Source organism: Phalacrocorax aristotelis, chromosome 10 (genome assembly GCF_949628215.1).
Source record: "Phalacrocorax aristotelis chromosome 10, bGulAri2.1, whole genome shotgun sequence".
Lineage (NCBI taxonomy): Eukaryota > Metazoa > Chordata > Aves > Suliformes > Phalacrocoracidae > Phalacrocorax > Phalacrocorax aristotelis.
The window spans coordinates 1,215,645-1,232,569 of NC_134285.1; the positions used below are offsets into that span (position 1 = coordinate 1,215,645).

At 57.7% G+C, this 16,925-nt stretch overlaps 1 protein-coding gene across 3 annotated transcripts in view; it reads right to left on the minus strand.

Moving 5' to 3' along the window:
- Positions 1–16,925, minus strand: part of PRKCB (protein kinase C beta) — a 132,571-nt gene that overhangs the window by 53,392 nt on the left and 62,254 nt on the right. For all 3 annotated transcript variants that reach the window (XM_075104588.1, XM_075104587.1, XM_075104589.1), the window contains 2 exons: positions 11,124–11,235; positions 9,540–9,668 (listed from right to left, as the gene is read on the minus strand). In XM_075104588.1, the coding sequence (XP_074960689.1) occupies positions 9,540–9,668; positions 11,124–11,235 (241 nt within the window). The remainder of the gene's footprint in view (positions 1–9,539; positions 9,669–11,123; positions 11,236–16,925) is intronic.

Sequence of the window (16,925 nt, forward strand, 5' to 3'; positions counted from 1 at the left end):
ATTTCAGACATCCACATCTCCAGTGGAAAACACGGGGAGAAATACCACTGTAACGAACGCCCAAAGCAGGAGGGAACAGAGCCTTCCCAGGCAGCTTGTTCTGGCCGTGGAGGTCACAGCCAGAAGCTGCCAGCAGCTGCAGGAGCAGGGCAAGGCCCTTCCTCCAGCTCCACCAAGAGCTGTGCCCTGGAGAAGTGGGTCGGGCAGCTCCGGAGCGGCCGAACGCCGCAGGATCGGGGATGGATGCAGTGCTGGGGGGTGCACGGCATCCCCCTCCCCTCCTGACCCAGTGATGAAGAGGTCTCCTGCAGGTCTCCACTGGGAAAGTCCCCCCGGAGGCCACTTCACGGCGCACAGCACGGTCCCGCTGAGCTCTGCTCCATGCCTGCTCCCCGCCGCCGGCGTGGTCCCGAGGGACGCTGCCCCCCTGCGCCCCAGAGCAGCCCACCCTGCCCAGAAGGGCCGGGCTGGCCCCATGCCTCGCGGCACGGGAGATGCTACACGGAAAGGCTGCAGCTGGCCCCGTCACCGGCCTGGGCTCGCGTGTCTGCTGGCGGCTCGTAGCCAGGTTTCCACGGGAAGGCAAGATTAATATGCCAGATAAATAAAGACCAGAAAGTTCTTTGCTAAATATACGGTGCCATATGGGGGTTCACTTTTATGTTTATAAAAAAAAATGCGCCTACAACAAAACCCACTCCTACCCCGCTCTTAAAGACAGCTTAAACTGGCTGCTAAATCTTTACCTTCATCTCTGAGTAAGCAAGGCCATTAAAATATATTCAGTACAGGTAATTCTGCGTCCCACTGCCCTCCGAAGAAAAAAACCCTTCCGAAAGCCCTGGTCATTGCAAGGAAAGGTCAGAGCTCAGCCACCTCATCCCAGCCCCAGTCCCTCACCAAAATGCCGTGCCGTGCCAGTGGCACCCTTTATTTCACACCTCTCGGACAGGATTTTGGAGAGGGGCAGGCTCTCGGGCTGACCTGCAGCACTCATCTTCCTCCCTCCAGCAGCACGCACCTGGGAGCAGCCACATTCCAGCGAGCACCCAGTGCTTGGATTAACACCCTCGTGCGTTAAAACATTTAATTAATGCTCTGCAGAAGAATATATTTGCGCATGGTTATACAATAGAAAAGGCACAGGACTCATTATGGCTGCATCTTCCTGGGCCGGTGATTATTAATTAACGTACTTCCAGCTCGTTTATCTAATCGCAGTGTTATTGGTTTCAGTTTCAGTCAGTGTTTTGCTTCATCAGCTCAGTAAATATCAAGGCTCTGGTCCCGGCCGCCTCCGCCGACGCTGCAGGCGCAACAGGGATGCCAGCTGCACCCCTGAGCTGGCGCCGCGGTGCCGCGGGTCCTAACGGGGGGGTCTCAGCTTTGCAGGACCCACCAGGGACACCAGCACCTTGCTGGGACACTCGAGATGGGAGGGAACCCAACACGGGCCCCACGCACGAGGACAGGGCACGCTCCGCTTCCCCAGGTGCCCACAGGTCGAACTCACTGAAGCGCTGACCTGTCTCCCTCTCCCACGTGCACCCTGGGACTTGCAGCATAAACCCGTCGTGTGTTTCTTGTGCGCCTTCGTCCCTGCAGCCTGCCGCTTCCCCGAGATAAGCGACGCACTGCCCGACCCCAGCTTGGCGCAGGGAGCTCCCCGCCGGGACACACGGACACACGACAGGCTGCGACTGCTGCCTGAGCAGTGCAGCAGGCACCGCCAGCTCTCGGCCACGGGAGAGGAGCAACGCACACGCAGAATCCTCCATGCCACTCACTGTCTCACCGCCTCGGAGAAGCGATGGATTTAATGGCCTCCAAGCCCAGCCTTCGTATTCTCTCACTCCTCCGTTTCCCAAACTCAGAGAGTCACATCTCCTAATGCGAGAGGCTCAGAATAATCTGCATTGGGAAGCTTTTCTATTCTGGAAGCAAAATTGTGCAACGCCTTGATGACATTTTAATTTGCCACAATTTCCCACTTTATTCAGCAGTCTTCTCCTGCTAATAAGACACTTGATCAAAGCCCAGACCAGGACACGGACTGTGAATACACATTTGCTCTTGCCCGACACCAGCCGCACGATGCCCTGCCGTGCTCCACCACGTCTGCCTCCCGCACCAGGCGCTTCGGACACGCAGCCCACACCGGTCCCACCCCGCAGCATCCTGACACCGCGTCCTGGCCGGACCTCACGCGCCGGCGGGTGCGGACGTGCCGCCCCGCACGCTGGGACTGCTGCTGTGCTCACAGGTCTCTTTTTTCTTCTTTCCTTCAGAAGAAACCGTGTGTTACCGTCGACGCTAGGGGCAGAGGGGAGCAGCCCCACCCTCGCTGTGTTGCTGCCCTCGGGGCCGGCAGGATCCGACCTGCGGACTCAGACTGGCTCCAGGGAATCCTCGCTTTATATTTCAAAGCCAAGAAGTTGTAACAACCTTGGAGCAGGAAATAATAATGACAAGTAATAAGACAAAGACAATCTGCAGAATCGCTGGGTGCAAAGGACCAGATTCCCTGCGTGACCGGGGTAAAAACTGCCCAAGTCAATTAAGAGCCTTTAAGCGACATCCGAAGGGAATTAGCTTGCTGTGGGAACTGGCACGTCTCAGAGCGCTGCTTGGCACCCGGATTTTGTTTACCAGGCCCAAAAGATGACTCCTCTTTTGTCAAGCTCAAGCTAAATAACCCAGCCCACGGTCCCTACTTTGTATGACAAAGCTGCGAGCGGGAGTTTGCTGCGGTTTACGCGGAGGGTGAGAAAAGCAGAGATCTCATCACATCATTCAGCCACTCGCGGAGAAGCGACAGAACCGTGCCTGGGCTGGGCTGCCCTCGCGCCGCTGCCGCGTCCAGCACCGGCCGCCGCTCCAGCCGCCGCACGGCGACGCTCAGCCCTGCCGGCCACCAAAGCTGCTGTGGGAAAACACCACACAACTTGCATCCAGCTTTCCGAAAGCGAAGGAGACTATAAATATTGTATTATGAAAATCACGGTAAGGAAGCCAGAGAGCTGCAGAGACTTCTCCTGAATGGCCTCGCAGGAGGCTGAGCCCACGGCGGCTCCGGTCACCCGCTTCCGAGGATGCTCATGGGACCCTCCCGGCGGTGCCGTGCACAGCACCGATCACGAGGATGCATTGCCGTGATTTAAACCGACACATTTAGCGAGTGGAGCTGCGAACACACTCCACCAGCCATTCCTAGGCAGCTGCTCGGGGTTTTCCAGCCTCACACACTCGCTCCCTGGGTCCAGCCTGTTCAGCGCTGGAGGTAAGCGCTTTTAACTCCAGCAAGCCTGCACGCACAGAAATACCGGCCATCCAAACACACTCCTGCTGCTCAAATCCATCTTGTCTAATTAGGCTCCGAGCCAAAGCCTGCCTCCTACCAGGAGGCTAGGCAGGACGCCTAGCACAGCCGGAGCCGGTCCGTGCCGGGACCACCAGCCAAGCCCCGCAGAGGAGCGTGCCCGAGCCCGGGACGGCACCTGCAGCCGGTTCCCCTTCGCACAAAGCAAAGCCCCGAGTGCCCCGACACGGAGAGCACGTCCCGGCGAGGGGCAGCAGCGCATGGGACGGGCTGTCCATCTCGGGGGGCTTCCCATGATCACACAGACCCCACGCAGCGCGCGTTGATGCTTCAAAAGAGAAGTGCTTGCCAAGAGCACGCATCTGAGTGCTTTGCTGGATGAGATACAGATTGTTTTGTGCCCTAATTAACAAGACCTTCAGAAACCTCCCGCGTTTTAGAAACTGCCTTTGGTTGGTGGAGCTGCGAGCCCCGTCCCCAGCACGGAGCCGGGGGGACACGCTCCGCAGCCTCACCTCTCTGCGCCAAGGCTACTTTGGCTACTACTGATCCTATTATTAGAGAAAGGCACACATTTTTAATCACCGGGAGCACCAGTAAATCCCGCTGCTTCAGCAGCCCCCGAGCAGCGGCAGACAATGGCAACGCAGGGCTCCGATTGCAGCGTGCAAAGCCGCGCTCCCGCGTGCACCCATTACACAATTACACTCAATGTAGAGCACGGGAGGAGCTGTAACAGACCCGCTCTGCGAACATAAAGGAGTGATTAACACCACAGACCCAAGAGCTGGGAAGCTAATTAGGAGGGGACAGCTCGATAGGTTCCCACTGCTGCTGCTCTGGGCATAGCCCTGCAGGCTGGCAATGCTGCGGCTGCATCAGACCCCGCTCCCCGCCGTGCCGGCCCCCCCCCGGCCCCGGGCGGCTGTGCTCAGCCTCGCAGAGGTGCACCGGACCCGGACCCCGCCACCGGGCTTCTCCCCCCCTGCCCCCCCCAGCGGCATCAGCCCAGGACACCACCGCTGCCTTATTAAACCACAGGCAGCTGATGGAAGTCAACCTCATCGAGAGCCAGGCAGGGCTGTCCCGTGCATATTCTGTAGATTTTGAGAAATCTGGGGGCTTGGCTGCTGAATTTCAATCCCCTGCCTTTACAGGGGCCACTGCCCAAAGCCTCACCAACCCCCCCGAACAGATAGAGATGCTCTCACTGGTCTCCTACCCTACAGCTCTGAGGTTCATCCTGGCTCTTCAGAATTAAGAATGGGTTAAAAATATTGAAATTTGGATCTTTCTCATGTTGTTATTATAATTTTTACAATCTCAGTATATCTGGCAGGCCACGCCGTGGGCTGTGCCAAGTGCTGTGAAGAAGGAAAGCGCAAGCACAGCCCTTGCCGAAGGGAAGCACAGCCCACGGCCCACCCTGGGACTGCTCCGTCCCTGCGCCGCCGTACGTTTTGGGGCTGAAACCGCACCTCGCGGCAGCGCGGTTCCCAGTGCGAGTCTGTGTTACGTTTAAACACGTCTCCTTCTTTCCTGATCTTCGTTTTGTGAGCTGAAGATGGTGAGCATTCGCCGCACCGGCGGCGGCGGCCTCTCCTACCTGCTGCCATCATGCAGGGGAGTGCAAGCGGGGGGGATCGCTGCTGGGGCAAGTCACGGTCACCTTCAAAGAGGGAGATGCAAATGGATGCAATTTTTCAGGCCACTAGCTAACCAAACAAGTCATTCTAAGTCAAACAACACACTTTGTTTAACCAGAAAGATGTGTTTTCTGCTGAAGTAAAAGGTTATCTTTACAAAATAAAAAAAAAAAAAAGAAGAAAAAAATCAGAGAAAGAGAGAGAAAAGAAGAACACTCTGCCGAAAAGCATATGGCAAATTCCTGTCAAATTTGTCAAGTCGATGAAAAAATAAAAGCACGGAGCTCGTCGCCTGCATTGGCCATGGCTGTGCTGCCATCTGCAGGCACTCGCCCCTGCCCAGCCCAACGCTGCCAGCTCCGCCCGGGCACCCCTCGCGCGGTGACACCACGCTGCGATGCCCTCTGCCACGGCAAAGCTTACGAAATTGCTGAGCGAGGGTCTCCACACCCGGTGGGATGGGTCTCGCCCCAACGCCACAGCCTGCATTTTACCACGCAGCCTGGACCAAAGGTGCCCCCCTTCCCAAATCAGAGCCCTGCCCTGCCCCACCCCAACAGCTTCAGCCCACGGCAGCATCCTGCACTGCCTGCTTAAACCAGCGGAGAGGTCTGTTTAGGGAGAGCAGGGAGCCCAGCCCCGCAGCCCCGCTGCCTGGCCTCACTGAGCTCAGCCTGCCGCGGCGGGCGACGCTGCCTGCGCTTGGCCGCTGAGCCTCCGCCTGCCCCGCTGCCGAGACGGGGACAGACCTGGCACAGGGAGAGCACGTCCAGGCTGTGAAAATGCTGACAAATATTTGGGATTGACCATGGGGGTGGCGGGAAGAGCTGCTCATCCGCCCCTTAGTGTGGCTGGCCACCGAGCCGTGAAACCCCATCCACAAAGCTGGACAAGGTCTGTCTTCAAGCTGGTTTCTGATCCCGCTGCTCAGACCTGATCTCCTTGCTCCTCCTCCTTTCCTGCTAACCTCTGTACTCGTTTGTACCTCAACAATGCGTTGCCGTATGTCTTCTCCATCCCGAACTGCTTCCAGCCCCACGGCACCCACTGGAAGGGCAGGTGGGTGGGTGGGTGGGTGGGTGAGCAGCCGGGCTTCCACCTGCAACCCTAAACCCCCGCACCCGGGCTCGCCACCACTGCGTTCCCACCCCTACCAGGCTTGGGGTGGTCTGCCACCCACACCCCCATCGCCACGCTGTCGCTTCCATCCTTGGCAGAGACCCACCCCCTCCCTGCCCCAAACTGAAATGTCTGCAGAAAATGCATAAAGGGCATTTTCCACCAGAAATCTGTTCCAGCAGAAGCCTGCGGGCTAGCTCAGCTGCTCTCCAGCTGTGTCCTCCCCCCGTGCCACCCCAGGGTGGCCGAGGCAGGTCCTGCAGGAAGACACCGGTGGCTTTTTTGGCACTCGCAGTCAGTGGCACAGACCCCTCCGAGCAGCCCAATGCCCTGGCCACGCAGGAGCTGCCTCCACGCGCAGTCGCCCGCCACGCCGTGGCTCCTCCAGCCCAGCCGGACCCCTGTGCCGCCCTGCGTGCGAAGCCCCTGGCCGCTCAAACCCAGACCACCCCCCTCCGCCGTGCCTTCTGCCACCTCTGCAACAAGCCCCGGCCGCAACTCGAGGGACAATTTTTTCAGGATCTGGCCTCTCCCTGCCAAAAAAACCCAGCAATACAAAGCCAGTCGTTATTTGAGAGCTTTGCCTTTTTGAAGCAGTCACTGGGGACAGTGGAAATCTCTGCTGACCCACTGGAGAGGAGCCGAAGCCAGCAGCCACAGCGCCCAGCCCGCGCTCTGCACAGCACGTGGCTCCCAGAGGGCCGGGTGACCACGTTTGCTTTGGGTCTGAGCAGACCTTTCCACCTCCCCTCCAACTTGTGGAGCAAAAAAATCCCTCGCCTGCCTGGAGGAGGGGCAGGAGGGAAGGCAGGGCTCCCCACCCCGGCAGCCAGCGCACAGCCTCTCCTCTCTCAAAGCGCTCCCACTCCTTCATTAGCTATGCGGCAGAGCTGGAGAGCACAGTACGTTTCCCTGCTTTTCTAGAAAAGCCAACAGATGACATGTTTTCACCAACACCTCCATAAAGGGCCAGAAATAAAACAGTCTTTCAAATTCAGCTGAAGAAAAAGAAAATCCAGCTGCACAGAAAGGGGCCGGGGGAGTTTCTCCCCTGCCTTCGGAGCTATGGGAACACGGCTCCGGTGCCAGGGAGCCCTTGGTGCCAGCGGGAGGGCGAGCTCTGTGCCGCATCGGCCTCCGCCTGGCCTCGGAGAGGAGGCTGGGCGCCAGTCCTGCCTCATCCTCTGGAGGGAAGGCACCTGGGAAGCAGGGAAGGCATCTGGGAAGCAGGACTTCTATGAAAGAAAGTTCTGTGTGGTTCATTGAAGCTCTCCTTTAAGGACAAATAAAACTAAAGAGAAATTAAAATGAAAAAAATCAAACCCACAGCTTGCTTTCAATTTTTCCTTAGTATTTTCAATAACTTGGTATTTTTCTTGAAAACACTTCTGACAGCTCTCTAGGCCAGAAAGGATCCTGGCTCTTCTCCGCACCCCGGGATCACACCTGAGCATCTCCTATGCAAGGCAGAGGTCCCCCGTGCCCCCGCCTGCCCACCCTCGGCCACCTCCTCGAGGCGCGGGAGCTGCCATGCCCGGCGCGCCCCCACCGCGCCGGGGGGCCTGGCCTGGGCCACCCCTCGCCGAAGCAGAGAAGAGGCCGGCGGGGCTGGTTTGGGAGGGCTGCAGCCCCCCGCCGGGACCACACGCGCTGTAGCTGTCTCTGCTCGGATGCGCTCCGCCGAGCCTGCCCTCCCAAGCAAGGAGGCGGCAGCTCAGAGCAGCGAGACCTCGACAGCCCCACAGCCTCAGACTCTCCCCGCGGGATAAAGCGCCTGGCAGAGAGTCGCTGAGCACAGCGGGACGCCTCAGTGCTGACCCCATCCCACCGAAGCAAACCCGTCGCCTGCTGCCAGCCCAGCCGCCCTGCAGGGTGCTGGAAACCAGACCTCCCCAGGAGGAGCTGGTGGGACAAGGGAGAAGGCTCCGGTCCTTGCAACCCGTGTCATCAGCCTGGCACCCCCCGGGGTGGCTGACCTTTGCAGCGTGGGCAGGTAGGTGGCTTTTTACACCCGAAAGTCTTAAATCATCCTGTGAATAACCGCGCACAGCTCGGCAGCCCCCTGCAGGGACTGTAACCGCCCGGAGCTGCCTGGATACTCAGCGTGGGCAGGAACCTCCTTCCCCAGAGCAGAACTGGGCTCAGCCTTCATCAGACAAACCCCAGCTCGTCTGCCTTGCCCGCGGAGAGCTCTCCCTGCCTCCTACCCCCTGCCAGCACCCGCACCACGAGACGCCGGCACCGGCACCCGACAGAGAGAGTCACATCTTCCGTCTGATCCCTCCAGGCAGGGGACAAGAGGCTTTACAAGGATACGGCTTATGTTTCATAAGATGCTTACAGGTCACGGGGGAAGCTATATCTTCTGGGAACTAAAAATCTGGGTGGCAAAAGCCTTGAGAGACGGGATAATCCTGTTTCCTGCCACAAACCAAGAACGGAGGAGTTCCAGGACTGAGGAAACAGGGATGTGGGACAAGGGGTTTCCCCACGGGTGGCTGTCGGGATGCTGGGATGCTCAGGGCGGGGGCCTCGGCGGAGCCTGGCACTGTCCAGGTGCCTGCAGCCTCCTCCGGCCCCATCCCCGGAGGCGGACACGGTGAGATGGCACTGCCACTCTGCACCTCCCCTGGGGATGCTCCCGCACAGGACGGCTCCTGCCTGCCACCCATCGCCAGGGTGGCCGGACCCACGGAGCCCACAGATCCATGCCAGCCCCCCTCGATCCACACCAGCCACCCCACGAGCACCACGCCGCGCTCCAGCTCTCCATCAGGGCTGGGAAACAGCAAGGAAAGGTGAAGAACAACAGCTGTCTTCCCCCACGGGGCCGATGCCCCCCTGTGCCCCACAGTGTACAACCACAGCAGGGACCGCCTGCCCCCCAGCCTCGGAGCACGACGCGGGAAAGCAGCGCATAGAGGGGGAGGTGGTGGAGTCGCCGAATCGGTGGAAGAAGGTTGCAAAGCTCCAGCCAGATAAGAGGACCATCCCAGATTCCCACCAAGACCTGTACAGGCCCAGGTACATTAAAGGCATTGGAAGAACAGCAGGAAATGGGTGTTCATCAGACGGACAGCACAATACCAACAACGTACTTCTTCACACGGCAGAGCTAAACAGAGGAACTTTCTGGCAGCCCTTCCCAGGATGCTGCGGACGCTGGCATTTTACATGATTCAAAAAGCAGTTTGAAAAGCCTATAAGTGGAAAAGCTAGTTAGCACAGATAGCCCCTGGAGCCCCGGCCAGCGCTTGCCAGAGGGCAGGAGCGTGCCCGGAGAAGGCTGCAAGCCTCATCCTGCCTTGCCAGGTGCTCGCTCCCGACCAGATGCCGGGCACTGTGCTCCCCGGACCCGCCGTGGCCGGCACCGCCGTCAGCACGGCACGCGGCAGCAGCGAGGGGCAACCGGGCGACCCCCCCGTGTGGGGCTCGTACCCGGGTCACACACCTACCTACGACGGTGAGCACATCCTTCTCGATGTCAGCCCTGATGTATATCCGTCCCCGGCGCTCGGTGTGGTCCGTCCCACACAGACTGGGGACGTTCATCACGCAGCGCTTGTGCACGTTCATCATACAGGCTGCGGGGGGGGAGAGAAAGAAAGGGACACTCAGCGCTCCTGTCACCTCTGCCAAAGCTCACGGGGTGCTCAGAGGGATGGGGGGGAGGAAGAACTCGGTCTCCTTTTAAATGAGGGTGTTTGTGAGGGATTCTGGGGTAAACATGAGCAAAAGGACCTTCAAGCGCAGCCAGAGACTCCGGCAGAGCCCTGCACGGACCCAGGGACCCGCCACCATCAGCAGTTCTTGCCTACAGAGATGACAGGGCTTTTAGCCCTTCCTCTAATTACTCGAGTTTTGGTGATTTATCAAACTTCTCTTCCATCACACCCATGGTGCAATGCTGGGTATTCAGCTGCACTCACCAGGAGCTGATAAGGGGCATTAAAAATGACTTGCTTGTGTGTATACATATGTGTGTGTATAAAAATTTATATATATAAAATATATAAAAAAATATAGATAAAAAATTGGATTTTAAATTCATTTCCACTTGGTAACATTTTAAAGGTGATAATGAATACGCTGTTCCCACAAAAGTCAGCAAGCTTCTATATTTATGAGAAAGCCAGCACATGGTGAGCAGCAGAGTATGCTGTTCCCCGCAGACAGCGTAAGCATGTAAGCAGACGCTGTATATTCGCAGTCCTGTTAAATAGGAACGTACAAGATTAACTTGGAAAATAACGGATCTCTCTCTCCATCCTCTCCCTCTCCTGTCATCCCCCATTTTCTCCTCTCTGTACAATAATCCCCCAGGTACTCCTGTGCCCCAGTCAGGCTGGTGCAGACCCAAGCGCTCTGGAGAGGCTGTGTCACCGCAGCAGGCACCGCCGCGGCCGCAGGGTGTCAGTCGGAGCCGCCGCTGCACAGCACTGAGAACCGGAGATGATGCTGCAGCGGGGGGATGAAGAGGGGGCTGCTGCAGGGGGGACAGAGGGGGACAGAGGGGGATGCTGCGGGGGGACGCAGGGGGACGCTGCCGGACGCTGCGGGGGGATGGATGCGGGGGGATGGATGCAGGGGCATGGATGCGGGGGGATGGATGCAGGGGCATGGATGCAGGGGGATGCTGCGGGGGGGACACACGCGGGGGGATGGATGCGGGGGGATGGATGCAGGGGGTGCTGTGGGGGGGGACGCACGCAGGGGGATGCTGCGGGGGGGGAGATGCAGGCCATGCTGTGGGGGGGGATGCGGGCGGGTTCCTGCTGGCCCAATGCCTTTCCCTCCCCTCTGCCTGCAGGACTCACAGGGGCTCCCCACAAAAGGTGAGAAGATGCCCACTCGTGCCCGGCCCCTCGGGCTCCAGGCAGCCCTGCAGCGTGCTCCGCGCCAGCAGCAGAGGGGACGGGCTCTCAGCCACAGCTCAGGCAGGCCGGGAGCCCCTGCCCAGGACCTCAGGGGGCCAGAGCCCCCCGCTGGGTGCCAGAGTCCCCGCTGCTGCAACCGCAGCCACCAGTTACATCACTTACTGTCACATTTCATCCCCTGGTGAATGAGCCCGTACAGCAACGACCCGCAGTGGTCACAGAAGGTGGGGCTGGAGTACGTGTGGATTTTAAATTTGTGTTTGCTCCGGGGATCCTAGGGGGAAAATAGAAGATGAAGATTATAAACTTGCATCAAATATTGGCAAGGCACCACCGCTCTCCGCATTTCACGAGCCAGCTGGCTTCGGAGGTGCTGTTAATGGACTTCAGTCAACTGCCACCAACTGATGTGGACCTTTTCCAACAGTTGCCAAGAATCCGCTTTATTACTCTTCATATGTGTTGCCATAACAATGGAAAAGCAATGCATTGGCTTGTCCAGGGATTTATCGTTTTTGAATAACTCGGGTTTAGAAAACCACCAGGTGAAATTGGTGCGTAAGAACCAACATAAGGGCGGGACGCTGCTCAACCTCTGCGTCAACCCCGTGGGGTAAAGCAGAAAACACACACCCATGGCTTCCATCTACATTAAGACTACCCAGTAAACATCTTTGGGCTCTGGTGCCAACCCCTCCGCAGCATGGTCCTAGGGAATCAAGCTGCTTAGGGTATACTTCAATTTTCTGAGCTTTCTTAGAGCCAACGGCAGACTTTTCTGCAACAGAAGAGCATGTAAAACCAGGAGAGCCCAGTTTATCCCGGACAGTGTTTGCGGTCTCGCACAGGCACCTTGCAAACAGGGCTCCAGCAAGGGTCTACAGAAGTTAAAGCCAAAGAAATCCAAATGAGAAACCGCTTCTCAACAGGGAGATAGGACCAAGCACTGGAACAAATGACTGAGGCAGACCAAGGGCTTGGTGTTTCTCAGTGTCTTCCATGCAAGACAAGACACTTCTGGAAGCCCTGATCACACCTCAGTTGTTCAGCCCAATGAAAAGCAACTTTTAAGACAACACAGAGTTACACAGGAGACAGGACTAAGCAACAGAATGTCTCCTGCTGGCCCCAGAGCAGCACGGACAGCATTGGTTTGAGTTGCTGTGGCTACCGGAGGAGCTGGGGCTGCAGACGCAGCACCCCAGCAGCAGCCTGCTGCTCACTGCCCTGCCCCGGAGCTGCAGAAACCCCGGCGGGGGGACAGGGACGTCACCGCCGGGACCACGCGGGGACCACGGGCACACCGGGGCAGAGCCAAGGCCGACGCCGGGGTGGGCAAGGAGAGCCCAAAGCGGCACAGCTCTGCAGAGGGGCAGCCCCCCGGGCGCTCGGCAGCGGCACACGCACGGCCAAGGGGGAAGACTATGGCAAGTAGCAGCTGGCTTAGCTTCATCTCAGGTTAATTGCTTAAGGGTTAGGGATGAGGCATAGCTCCTGGCTTGGTCATTTGAGCTGACTGGCTTTTTAATGGCCTGGAAGAGTGCCTGGGCATTAGGAAAGACACCTTTTCAGGGCACAGTAAGCCAAGTAAATAAAGAAAGAGTGGAGTCAGAACCAAGCTACAAAAGCTGCCAATACATTACCTTCCCCTGAAATTAATTTTCTCACTGCTATTGCATCGACGCTTTCAGTTGCATTAATCACTAATATTGTGCATTATTTCACAGCATCCCAGATAACTTGAGTGATACCAGAAAGGTGGAAAAGTAATGGAGCTTCACTTAATACAATCTGCTAAGTGCAAGGGATTAGGTACACGCTTCAGCAAATCTACTGTACTTGAAACTGAAAACATCTCACATTTAACCCTAAGCAAACCACTTCCACGTACAGAGTGGACGTACACGGCTCTGGTGGCTGGTGTGTCAGCTGTGTCGCAGGAAGCCTGAGAGGGCGAGGGCTCGTGATTAACCTGTCTTTGGCTCCCAAAAAGATATTTCATTAAACAACCCTGTGCATTTGGAAGCCTTTTGCATTCCCCAGAAATGTGAGAGCACAGAGAAGTTAAACCTGGATTTCAGGCTGGAAGAGGAGGCGTGGGGGGAATTTCCCCCCGCGAAAGCTTCGGGCAGGCAGACCGCAGGCAGCGTGGCTCGGGGCGGGCAGCCGACGGCACGCGCGGAGCTGCGGGCAGGGTCACACCCGGCCCTGCTGCCCAAACCGCAGGCGGGCACCGCGACAAACGCGTGCGACCTTTTAAAGAGGCTTACAGGTTTCGTCAGGTCCTTCCACTGGACACGCCGTGAGCCCTTGAAAACTCACCCTGCCTGATTTTATAACCTGAGCTCTGTTTGTGCAGCAGGTCTGGACCACCTCCATAAGCAGCTTTGCCTGTACAACACAGAGATCGTGAATCGGCGCGAACCAGCTCCCAGGGACAGGCCCTGGCAGCCGAACGCCTGCGAGCACGGGGGCGGTGCCCCCACGCCCACCAGGAACAACCTGGGCTACCCTCCCTGGGCACGAGGCACCCAAGAAAACAAAAAGCTTTCTTTTGCCACCGTCCCGGGAGAAAGGAGGTCTCTGGCCGGCCGGCGGGACACCGAGCCTCGCACCCTGCAGAGCCCCCCGGGCACAGCTCCGCACCCCCACCGCAGCACGCGGCAGAGGGGGGCATCCCCGGGGGTGCTCGGGCATCGGCCCACCACTGCCGACCCTCCGGGCAGCAGGACGAGGGCGGTGGGGAGGAGGACATGGGGGCAGCTCTAGCAGAAGCCACGTGCCAGTCAAACCCCAGCGTGTGAACACGGGAAGGAATCGCCCCCGAGTGCTCCAGTTTCTGTGTTCCCTTCTAGAAACAGATATTCCTGTTTAGGCAAATGAAAGCTTTAGTCATTCATAAAAAACACAAGCTTAATGCAAAATAAGACAATTTCCACTTCATGCGAAGGATGTTAAATTCCCACTGGAACTGAGAGTTTAAAAAGCCAGAGCTAGAAGAGAAAAGCATGCACCGAGCAGTGCTGGCACAGGAGCAGCCGCAGGCTTCCAAACCACCCCATCCCAGCCCCGCCAGCACGGACCCTCCGCTCGGGGGGACCCGGATCCCCCCCGGGGGCATTTCAGGCTTCACCTTATGCTCCCACCCCCGAGGGGCTGTTTTGGAGAGACCCGGCACCTGGAGGACCGAAGCCCAAAGGGTGTGAGGGTGATGGAGGCAGCTGGGCAAAGGGAGGCAGAGCCGCTTCTCCGGCTGCCGGGGCGTAGCAGGGGCCCATTTCACCTTGACCAGTGCTTTAGAAGGTGCCAGAAACTGGAAATTCTGGATATAATTTCTGAACAAGGCTGAAGTCGTTTTACAAAGAGACTATTTTTGTACCGCAGAGACAGGGATGACGAAATCACTGCGTATGCAGATGCTGAGAGACTTAAAACAAGAATGGTTAAAAAGAAGTTTGCCAAGAAAAGAAAAGGCTCCTCCTCCACCCTACCAGCGCAGAGCTGTCCCTGAAGAACAGGACAGAGAGAGCTTTCTCTGGAGCAGAATTGAAAAATGCCATTAAGAGTGTTTTACTGCACTGAGAGGCTCTGACCTTTCTAATCAGCGCTGCCGCAGATCTGTCATCCTCCGAGCGGAGGGACGCGTGCGCACCCTGAGGAGGTGAGCCCAAACGAGGGGGTCGGAACGTGCGCCAGCGAAGGAGAGGAGCGGCTGTTGACTTTGAACTGGTACCCTGCAAGCACCGACCCATCGGAGGTGGCCGGCTTCTGCTTCTTGACAGCAGGTTCCTGGTCTGAAATGAGCCAGTGCAATATTGCACCCCTGACTTATTGCATGCCTGACTTGCAGGGCAAAACTCGCAGCCCCCGGCTTCCCCCAGAACCACACACACCTCTAGTTGCTCCCACCCAGGCCGCCCCTCCGCGGGCACAGGCGGCTGCGCGCAGCCTGCGGCTCTGGCTGCCAGAGCTCTCCTGCTCTCCCAGGAACGCAAGAAATTTGATTCATTCATCAAGCCATGGTCTTCGAGGCGCTCTGAGCACAGCCCAGCTGGACCCTTAGTCAGGCTCAGCAATCACCTGTGCCTTTCTTCAGGGTCAAACCCACCACCGAGCTCGCTCCATGACCACGTCAATGCAGCGCACGCCTTCCCGCTGAACCCTGATGGAGATGCTGATGCAGGAGCCACCGCTTACCAATTACGCGCAGGCAGGCGGCTGCCGGCATTGATCGGATTGACAATTTATTCGCCGCCTCTAGAAGCCAGGAATGGGTTTGCTCTTTTGCCTGTCAGCACCTGTCAGGGCGGCGCTGGGCAGAGGCTCGTCAGGCAGCAGCAAGCCCAGGCGCGAGAGCAGAGCGGGGCGGGCAGGGCAGCACAGCGCTGGCAAGCCAGGGCGTTTTGCTTCGGCTATTTCTCACGCCAAGTCCATGTCCTGGCAAGGGCAGCAGCCCGCTGTCATGTCCAGAGTCGCCAACACTGCGCTGGATGCCGTCGGGGCTTTTATTTACTTCTGCACTAAATTCAGCTTTGCCTGGCTCTGAGGGAGCGCGAGCATCGCCTCTCCCCGGGGCAGGGAGGAGGCGGGAGGCAGGGGAGGACCAGAGCCTTCCTCAGGCCCAGCAGTCTGAGCCGTAAAACATTTTTAAAACACATCCAGCTCGCTTGGGTTCATCTCTAAGATAAGTCACATACGAAGGCACTTAGGTTTTCTCCTGCAGGCCCCAGCTCCCATCGCTCTCCCGGATCGCTCCACCTGTCCTTCAGCCGGAGTCCGGCTCTCCCGGGGGAGCGGGCAGCCCAGACCTACACCCCTCGGGCTGATGCTATTTTAATCCTTTTGTACCGTCAAAATTTCCTGGACTCTGCAGAACGGCCACAGAGGTTTGATTCAAAATGATGCGCCCCTGCTTTCTCCATCTCTCTGCAGAGAAAGCTTTCAATTATCTCTTCCCATGAAGAATTAATACAGTTCACGTGAAGAGACTATTTTAAAGTGAATTTCATAGCGATTTAAGCAGCATGACAGCAGAGCAAACACAACACAGCGACAGCTTACTGTCGGCACCTAACGAAACCCAGGCAGTGGACGTAAAACCAAACCCCTTGCATTTTGTTCCCACATTTCCCCTGGGGAAAAAAATCCCGCCCCCCCCCAGTACATTAAGAACAACATCAGGAACAACTCCCAGGAGACAGACAGAAGTGACCTAACGGTGACTCTAAAGGTGACGCTGGAGAGAAGCGCCTGTCATTCCCTCCAGGGAAGTAATGATTTGTAAGAGGCTGGGTCAGGGATGCGAATGAGACAGCTCCGGCAGCAGCCTCTCACGTGCAAATTCTTCACAAGGAAGCCGGGAGGTGGCACAGGAAAGATGAAACGAAGGCAACTGCGACCAGAGACGGGGCCCCCTGCTTTTGGAGAGGGCAGGCTTTTGGCAGCACTCGCCTGCCCCGTCCAGGACCTGCAGCCGGGAGCTGCTGCCCTGGGGATGCGCCTCCTGCATCTCCCCACCTGCTCACGCAGGGCTGGAAAACGCCTTGGGTGAGAAACTGCTCCAAGTCCCAGCAAAAACCAAGCAAGGAAGTTAAGGAACAAGCGTGATGGGTCTTTGTTTCAACGAAAAGAGCCATGACAAACCGTAGAGACTCCTCTGAAAGAAGGTTACACACAAGAGGAAAACACAGGTCCTGTTCAAGGCAAGGCGGCAAGGGTTTGGGCTGCTACTTCTACCAATATCGTAACCCCGGGGGAGATGGCTTCAGTGAGCCGCGTTTTGAAGATGACTGATGCTGCTGCACCAGTAAGGGATACCAAAACTGTTTTTCTATCATTTTCAGGATTACAGCCACAGAAAGCCTTGCAGAGCGCAGGGCCTGAGGCACGGCAGCGCAGGCAGCGGGATGCAGGCAGCTGCCCTGCCCGGAGATCGGCTGCGGAAGGGCGAGCGGTCCCCGAGCT